The sequence below is a fragment of the Beta vulgaris genome, chromosome 1 (genome assembly GCF_026745355.1).
Source record: "Beta vulgaris subsp. vulgaris cultivar EL10 chromosome 1, EL10.2, whole genome shotgun sequence".
Taxonomy (NCBI): domain Eukaryota; kingdom Viridiplantae; phylum Streptophyta; class Magnoliopsida; order Caryophyllales; family Amaranthaceae; genus Beta; species Beta vulgaris.
The window spans coordinates 57,700,943-57,710,870 of record NC_079202.1 but is presented as its reverse complement, the minus strand read 5'-3'; the positions used below and the strand labels follow the sequence as shown (position 1 = coordinate 57,710,870).

The window sequence follows — 9,928 nt, the reverse complement described above, 5'->3', positions numbered from 1 at the left end:
TTGTACCTTTTACGGCCCATTTGATAGTTGGTTATATATGATTGTAATGGAAATGAATTTGTGCGTAAATTTATAAAGAATATCATTGTTTCTTCCCATGGTAATGCTAACTTATCCTAAAGTGTCTACTTTCCTCCTTGGATTTTCATTGCCATCCAATACCACCTTGTATATGGTAGCGAGTGGTAATGAAAACCGCTTCCCCTTGAAGACAAAAACACAAGTTTGCGGGTGATATTGATTACCCATGGAGAAAAAATTCTCCCTATAGAGATTTTAAGGATGCTTCCCAAATAAAATTACACTTAAATCATTCTCATTACCGTAATTTATTAACGACTACCAAACGGACCGTTGACTTACCAACCTTTCTTTTTGCAACAAAAACAAGGCCCTCCATTTCAAAAAGAAAAAAAAAAAAAAAAGGCCCTGAGAGAGCAAGGAGCTTGTAAATGTACCAAGAAAATATAGTCAAAACACTAGACAAACTAAAAACTCCAAACAAAAGTATATGGAGTACTTTATTCTCAGCAAAATCCAGAAATTCAACTACCTCAATGGGCAAATGCAACAAAGGGATATAAAACAAGCTAACAGGTTATTGATGGAAGTCATATCGATTTGATGGATGGAAGTATGGATCATCCTTCTAGCCAGTAAATGCAAGCACCCAACTTCAGATCAACACTCTAAACTAAATCTCATAAAACAATTATCCTGAAATTATCTCCACCCTACACAATACTATCTAGAAGTACCAGGGAACATCCCATGAAGTTCTGCACAAGGCACTAACTTGATAACAGAACACCTAGACGTCACCCAAGGTCTAAAGGTAATCACAATCCTGATGCTGAGTGAGCTGGGCAAATAAAGTCTTTGCTCCTGCCATACCTGCTGCCAAAGAAAACGTCAATACCCATCCAAGTAGGAAGTCCCGAGTCTCAAGACGCTGTATACTAGTAACCAGCAATATATAATTCACAATTTCGTGCAAGTACCATAAGGAAACACACCAAGTCTTGCCAAGTAAGCAGCAATAAGAGGGTGGTGAACTATATAGGTTCACATGTAATTTTGTAATATAAACTTATAAATAATAAAGTTACAGGAGAGTGTTCCAACTTCCCGTATACCACAAAGCTTATCTTATAAAAACACAAAGTTATTACTATTACCGCCTCGAAGCTGGCCATAAGTTGTTTGAATGGAAAAAAAAACCTTCATGAATCTACCTCTGCAGAAAACCTCCCCTCTTTTCCGAGAAAAGAAATTCACATTGACACTAATAATTATTGCTTAATTTCATACTTCCATTTTTAGTTGTACGAAAAGGGCTTGGCACGTTTGCCACTAAAAGGAGGAAATTTGAGGTATTGGTTTGAAACTTCCTGAAAAAGGGAAGTGTTACAATTGTTCTGAAACAGAGGAAGTACATATTTATATATAAAAAAGATATCTAAAGCTTCAGCAAAAGTCCACCTAATGATGCACAAACTTGAGTAATTTGTATCTGGGCAAAAGATTTCGAATCAAGAGCTGTACTTGTGACACAGGAAGCTTTTTACCTTAAGGCTCCGTTTAGTTGGATGTAAAACATTTTCGATGTAAAATAATTTTTCATGTAAAACATTTTACAATGGAAAATTCAAATGCAAAGCTAATTTTCCTTTGTTTGGTTCAATGTAAAAAAAAGTTAAGGAAAAGAGAAAAATTGAAGGAGAAGGGAGAGGATGGATAAAAAAAGAGTAAAAGGTTGCTAAGGAAGAGGGAGGAAAATGTGTTTTCCCTTCTTTTTGAAAGGAAAATGATTTTCACCTAAAGCTCCCTTGATGGAAATCTTGTTTTACACCCTTTATCAAACCAAACAACGGAAAATGAAAGGAAATAGAAAACTCATTTCATGGAAAATATTTTACACCCTACCAAACGGAGCCTAAAAGACATGTATACCATGTACCAAGTGTTAAAATCAAGTGTAAAGACCCTGAAGAGAGAGACAAGACAACTGAACCTCATAAAGCTTTTCAAAAATTAATAGAGAAATAACAAACTCAAATAAATGTGAAACATTTGAAGAATGAGCATCATATGACTGAAATTAGAAAGAAAAAGATAGGGTATCTTTATTCCAACTGAATTGTGCTTTGCTAAATTTATAGTTCATTTACTAACCAAAACTTACTTGTGCAAAACCCATAATAATCAATGATGTTGAATATTTTTGTAAAAAAACATAACTACCATTTAACTAATAGTCTACTAAGAAATACTTTCTCCGCTTCTAAATACTTGCAATCAAGTGGTTTGCACATTAAAATAGAGATAAGGGAGTGTTGAAAGGGACATCTAGTCCACTTAAACAAGAAGTCTACTTACCCGTTCCCACCCATCTCCATACTCCCTCTGTGTTTTACCTCGCCTACTCTCTTTCCTCTGGCACCAGGTCTGCAACCCTCACACAACTGCTTTCACCGCCTGTCACATCCACGCTCACTGAAGCACCGTCTCCCAACCGAGAACTCTATCTTCCTCTCTTTCTCCCCTCTTCATCCAACCCCTGAAACTTCTTTCCACCACTGCCATCCCAGCCACCATCTCCCACCAGACAAAAAATTCTAAAATTTTACATCATGACCCCACATTTCTCTCTGCGTCTGCCCCAATAATGAACCAAAAAACTCCAACAAGTACTCAATTATGTCATTCATTGTCCTAATGTCCAAGTCTAACAAATAACTCCAATAATATGCAATCAGACATGATATAAAAATAAATTCATATCATAAAACCTCAGCAACAGCAACACAATAAAGAAAACTATCATACGGCTGAAGATAAACATACCATGATCAGCAACTGTTAACTGATAGAGCACAGCAACATATAAACTCCATTACTTAGTGACAGTAATAAGCTTGATCTATATGTGGAGGAATCTGCTTTATTTCAGTCCCAAGTTCTTGCTCAATCTTATACCTGTTATAGATAAGACAAGAAATTAGAATAAATGATCAAATGCTGAGGAAGCATGTAAAGTATAAAACAAAACAAGGAGCAAGTTACAGACAAATTGAAACGGTCTTCATAAGTGATCAGATTCACAGCTAAACCAAGATGCCCAAACCTCCCTGATCGACCAACCTGTACTCAAAAAGATCAACAAAAGAATGTCCTTGTCAATAGGGATATACATCATGTTGACGATACAACATAAGCTAAAAGCAAGATCGACACTGTACATACCCTATGAAGGTAGGTTTCGGCATTTTTTGGAAAATCGAAATTGATAACAACATTGACAGCCTGAATGTCTATTCCCCTAGTAAATAGATCTGCATGTCATCATTCCAGAAGACTAAATAATCAAAAGATGTGTAATGACAGAAGAAATTCAAAAAGAAAAATTATTCTTGCATGGTTGTATAATTTCGAGCAACAGAACACTAGTCAAGGAGGCATTACACTGTGACGCAATTAAACTGCAGGAATAAATTTATGATGAAGTACTTCTATAAGGTTTAAAAATATGGATTGGCATCAAATTAACTAGAAGACCCAAAGGCCATAATGGGGAAATAAAAAACTTAGAAACAGCTGACAAGTAAACATTAAGCTCATGCAATAGGTTATTCAGATTGTAACTGCTAAATCAACCTATGTCCACATATAAGCAATTTCAAGTATGTGAGTTCTCATAAACAATGCCAAGGCTTCAGCAACCTGTTAGACTAATATGTACAACTCTTCTTTTTATTTTTCAAGCACTTATACTCAAAGCAAATTAGATATACGTTCAGATTTTGATTAATCCTGTGGGAAACTTCCATTCATAAACTCATTCTGCAAAAGTCTAGGAATTCATATACGAAGCCCAGCATGCCTAATAATATGCTATCCTGCATCATACACCCTAACTCTAATGCTAAACCTCCAAAACAACAAATGTAATTACGTAAATGAAAAGGGGATGAAAAGAAAGTAGAAGCTAAAGAAAGGATAATCGGGCAACTGGAGTTATACTATCAAGGGACTTCAACTTAATTGTAGTTTACAAATATCAGTTTTAGATAAATTTTACTTGCACGGCAATTAAAGATATTGATGGTCAGAGTGCACTGAAAACTGTGCAAAGGCCAAAAAGAACATTCTGAAACAGGGAGAGTAATTGACACTCTCATACAATTTCCAAGTCAAGCCAGACAAAATCAATAAAAATATTTCATCAAGGGTAGGCATACCAGTGCAGACAAGATTTCGGCATGCCCCATTACGAAAATCATGGAAAACTCTGTTGCGATGATCTTGCAGCATCTTCGCATGAATGTAAAAGCAAGAATATCCAAGCTCTGTTATTTTCTTGGCTAGCAACTCAACACGGTTCACTGAATTACAGAAAATAATTGACTGGTTGATTTGAAGCTGAAAACAAATTCAAAAGAACAAAACATTAGATTAGAAGAAGTATTTTGATCAACGCAAAGTGTTCATACACGTAAGGTTACAATCACAACCTTGGAGAAAAGGGTGTTCAAGCAGTGGACTTTTTGTCTTTCTTCAACAAATGCATAAAATTGTGTTATACCCTTCAGAGTAAGCTCGTCCATCAGGTTGATAACATACGGTTTGTGTAGATATCTGTCTTTAAAATCCTTGACAGTGACAGGAAATGTAGCTGAAAACATCAGAATCTGACGATTCGTTGGCATAAATCGAATAAGCTGCTCTATAGATGGCTGAAATTCTGGAGACAAAAGCTTATCAGCCTGCAAGACAAGGGAAAAGAAACGCTTAGAGAGCTTTCAGGCAATAATGTCACCTCTACTATATGTATATGACTAGTGTCACTAGTCTCCCTCTTATAACTACACATAGACACTTTCGAGTTTAAATTGGCCATAATAAGCAAAAACAAAGCCCTTGAGATGCGGGCCGTCAGAGCAGCCAGCTAAAATTTAGACTACTCATAGTAGGACATGTAAAGAGACATTTATCTTATATAAACCAATGAAGTTTAAAAAAATGAGAAGAGAACTTTAATGCCTCTTTACACTACATAAACATAAAACAGAAAGCAGACACATTCAAGAACAGAAAACAAGTCAAAAAAAGAATCGTGAAAAATAAATATTCAATTAAAATTCCCCCAGGGACCTATAAGAGACACATGCCTACAGTCCTACATCATATAACTCTTCAAGTGTGTGAAGTGGGTCAAAAGAAGTCCCCTTAGAAATTACAAGATCCACCATCAAGATTCTGACAGACACTGAAGTATCAAAATGCTCAACTCGTCACTGAAGTATCAAAATGCTCAACTCGTCACTGAAGTATCAATGCTTACTTTATAAGATGAACTGAAGGAGTCTAATTGATCCAAAAATCGTGTGGTTAACAATATTGACAAAGATACAACAAATTTTAAGAGCAGTATCATACATAAGGCACAGATATATGTTTCATAAAACAAAACACAGTTACCTCATCCATAATAAGCATTGAGCAGTCTTTCAAAACACAAATTCCTTTCTTTGACAAATCTAGTATTCTTCCAGGAGTTCCCACAAGTAAATGGACTGGCTGATACAATCTCATGATATCATCTTTCAAACTGGTGCCACCAGTGGTGACCATAACTTGAATTTTCAAATGCTTCCCAAGCTCTTTACAAACCTGTGAGGTCTGGAGCGCCAATTCTCTCGTAGGAACAAGTATGACAACTGCAAAATAACAGAGATGTGAGGAAAAGAAATGTCACCAGCAATATGCAGTATGGACTTGGTAATCAATAAGATGCCAGATAGTTTCATGTAGAGTCAGTTTTCACACCCCACTATCCAAATTACTTGCTACATAATTTTTTTCTCCGCACTTCGCCTCTGCAGTTCGATCCCATACCTACTTCTTTCAACTTTTTCACTTTCCTAACAATTTTTGCCAAATGGTTTGAGGCAATTTATTTGGGACGGAGGGAGTATTAGAAATCACATCTCCAAACAACATGCAATCAACTATAAACATCTTTCACTCCTGACTTCCTTCTGTGTTGTCAATACATCAATCTAAGCAACTTCTTATGGATGATGTGGGGAAAAATATATTTTAATCCAACATTAATAAATCGAAAGAGATAGTCATCATTGCGAACAATCAAATCATCATTGTTGCCTTCCACTTAAAAAAGACTTCTACAATTTGGAAGTGGCAAAAAGGGCAATAAACAGGCAACAGAAGTAAATAAGAACAATAGCTTAAATACAGTCATGATGAAAACCTTGAATGACATTGTTGTCTTGATCAATTTTTTCCAAAGCAGGAACGCAGAAGGCAGCAGTTTTTCCTGTCCCATTTTTTGCTCTAGCAAGAATATCACTCCCAGTAAGCGCAATTGGAATACTTTCTTCCTGAATAGGAGATGGCCTTTCAAAACCCTTCTCATATATACCCATCAGTAACTCACGCTTGAGAAAGTAGTCTTCAAATTCGTTTCCCTTGGTAGCTGTCACATCCTGAAGAGAGGGAACTCAACATGAGATATATTATTGTTATAATAAAGCTACCAATGGCATAAAGGTGACATCAAACATCACATTAGAGCCTCCAGTATTCCACAACATTAACAAGTATGAACCAGCTATGCAAAGCAAAGAGATTTTCAAACTACCGACTTCAGCTACTGCGCAACAAACAAATTCAATTGACCAACCACAATAACTTACAAATATATTATGATAACACTTTCACAACTTAGACAGCACCAGACCATTTCCAGCTGAAGCTCATTGGTACTATATTATCCACTAAAGGAAGAAAAGGTTGAATATTAAAAAAGTTTATAAAAGCCAATTTCCTTTGGTTGTCAACTAACTGTATTCATGGCTTGCAAGCATCACTTAAGATGATATACATCAGCCATTTTTTACTTCACCTAGAGCAATATCATCCAAGTAATCAGAGTTTTAAAATACCCCAAGCGCACCTAAACTTCGTCAAAGAGAAAAAAAAAAAAAAAAAAAAGGTTGAAAACAATAGGATTTTCACTGGAAGATATGTCAACAACGAATAACTCTCTCTCTTATGCACCTGCCCATTACTGCCTACTATAATATTTTCTAATCATTACATAAATCATTCGCTGATCTTGCTCCTTAAGATGCTTTCACCAGTCAATTCCGCACTAGCACAACACGAAACACAAACCCATCAAAAGTCATAAACTACCCCCTAAAAAAGCCACCAACAGATACAAGAAGTACATAGTAAAATTTCATACCTCTGTCCTATAGCGTGTGTCTTGTGGCGGTAGCTTCAACCTTGCCTTCCAATCTTGTGAGCTAGACGAGCACATATAATGATAACCATTAATATTCTTGGTTGTAAAATAAAATGAAAAACAAGAAACATTGATAGCTGCCAAAAGATTTTATAGAAAACATAACAGATAGGAAGAAAAGCCTACACTGAAGAACATACACACAAATATATGAGGCTAGAAGAATTACATTCCTATCTGTTATAAGTTGTTAACATTTTATAACGTCCTCTTACGCAGAAGATCATGTCAAAGAATCCAGCAAACAAATTACAAGGCACTTGAAGACCAAGAAAAGCAAATATTACTTCAATTCTCGTCAGCTAGCTCTGTGATTTTTAGTTGTTTGCCTTCACATTTCTAAATGTTCTCTGTCAAGCTACTATCATTATTAGATCAAAATAGTTTGCAGTAATCAGGATTCAAAAGACTAGAACCAAAAGGATATGGCACCACTAATCCATGGCTTTTAGATACTCGAGGAAGTTCATAAAAAAAGAGGACTAGCTAAAGACAACAATGACAATAAGGCTGACACGACCACCAAAATTCATACTTCTTCCGTTCCATAATAAGTGAAACACTTCTCTCTTTTATGTGAGAGCTTTTTTAGAGAAGTGTTTCACTTATTATGGAACGGAGGAAGTATATAACTAATATTACCTCAAGTATGCAATCAGGATAGAAAAATCATTCCTTCTACAGCTCTATACCTAGCCCATATAGAGTTCTGCATATCAATTCGAGTCACTTCCACAATTGAGTTGGCGTTAATCTTGCTCTAACCTAGTGGTGTCAACTGTCATCATATGAAGAGTGAATTCCCTACCACTCCTTTTGTTTGGATATTTCTACTTAAAAGAAAGGCAATACAGAGAATTTACCTCTTTCTCCTCCTCCAACACAGAGTTTTACTCCAACACCAAGCTTAGGGATAATGAAAAAAAGGACCAAAGGAAAAAAAAAAAAAAAAACTCATCTCTCTGCTTTCCCTAGACTGCCCAAATGCTGACACGATGTTTCTTTTGTTCCGTTCTGCGCCTAACATTTGATCAAAAAGAGCTACTGTAGAACATAACCAATACTCAAATATCGAACACATATACTGCCCCAAACACCGTGAAGATACAGTGAACGGACACTAAGTAGCCAAGATTGGCATTGAAAGAAAATCAAAAGATACAACAGATACACTCAACGCATAACCCTTTTCTCTCCACCACTCCATAAATTTAGCATTAGCATAATATCCCTACCTAACATTTGATTAAAAAGATACTTCCAGATTCATAATAAACCTATACGAGCATTAACTACCATAAAAATAAAAATGCAATAAAGCAATACCCAACAAAAGGAAAAATAGAAAGAAAGAGATCCTCAATAGTCAATACCTCGTGTCAATTGCTTCGGACTGCACCGTTTTCTCGACCTCGTCGACGCTGGACTCCGTTGTACCCCCTGACTGATTCCTCCTAAGCCATTGCTGCTGCTGCTGTTGCATCTGCTTGTTCTGCTGGTGCTGCCGCTGCATATATTGCTGTTGCTCAAACTGTTGTTGTTGCTGATGATGATTCGGCAACATCCCCCTTTGCGCATAAGGTTGTTGCTGAAAATTCCTACCTTGAAAATTAGGGTTTCCATTCATTCCACCACCACCTAAACCTCCTACATCTCCGCCAATTCCGCCTCTTCCTCTTCCCATTCCCGGCGGATAACGACCTCTCACGTTATCATTCATCTTGGAGAACTAAAAACCCTAAAAATTGGCAAATATCTAACCCTAAAACAAAAGAAATTAACGGAAAAAAAACCTAATTCTATATTTACAATACGAACTTTTTGTGAATTCGATGATGAATAGTGGACGTCCAAAAAAATGCCACTAATTCTAACTTAAATGCCTAAGAAATTTTCAAGAAATTTTCGGATCTGTACTGAAAAAAGTTACGAACGAATGATTGTAAGGAACACCAGAAAAAAAGGAAACGGAAAAAAAATTAGGGTTTCAGTAGTGGGAAAATATTTTGGGCTAAAATTCGATCGTGCGAAATTGATAATAATTGAATTGGATTTGGATGATTTGAGAAAATGAGAAATTAGGGTTTTATCATAATAAATTCGAGAAGATGAAAGTTTTCTAGCTTTTCGTTTGGAGATTGTGGATTTGATCGAATAGAGAGAGAAAATGAGAGTTATGGAGGAATTACGAGGTTTTTTTTTTTTTTATATACGCTCTAGTTTTTCTCCATTTTACTTGTACTTGTTTTTGGATAAACTTTTACTATAGTCTTTTTTTCACGTTATTTACTTGCTATTTTAACTACAAATTAAAAATCTCATTATTATTCCTTCAAAAAAAAAAAAAAAATCTCATTATTGGTTGTCCTCATTTAAAGATATGTTTTATTCACCGACTTTACCTTATTCTCAGTCCTTGTAAAAAAAATTAAGTTTAAATAAGAATCAATAAGGTATAATATAGACATGTAAAATTAAGTTGACAAGAACAATCCTAATTCTATATTTTGTCGTTTAAATTGTCTTTTATGATTCTGAAAATTTTACCCTTCTTTTTACAATTTACAAAACACCATCGTAAATAGTGGGAGTACC

At 35.6% G+C, this 9,928-nt stretch overlaps 1 protein-coding gene across 2 annotated transcripts; it reads right to left on the bottom strand.

Moving 5' to 3' along the window:
- Positions 1–486: 486 nt before the first annotated feature.
- On the bottom strand, positions 487–9,543 carry LOC104888647 (DEAD-box ATP-dependent RNA helicase 8). Of its 2 annotated transcripts, none has more exons than XM_010673682.4 (10): positions 8,707–9,543; positions 7,274–7,334; positions 6,275–6,509; positions 5,482–5,720; positions 4,515–4,766; positions 4,242–4,422; positions 3,247–3,335; positions 3,071–3,144; positions 2,848–2,979; positions 487–897 (listed from the first exon to the last, which is right to left on the bottom strand). In XM_010673682.4, exons 1-9 carry the CDS (start codon positions 9,051–9,053, stop codon positions 2,901–2,903), a joined length of 1,557 nt encoding a protein of 518 aa, XP_010671984.2. In that variant the 5' UTR covers positions 9,054–9,543; the 3' UTR covers positions 487–897; positions 2,848–2,900. The 2 variants fall into 2 exon arrangements, with proteins under 2 accessions (XP_010671984.2, XP_010671975.2); XM_010673673.4 differs by having other exon boundaries at positions 487–894.
- Positions 9,544–9,928: the final 385 nt, after the last annotated feature.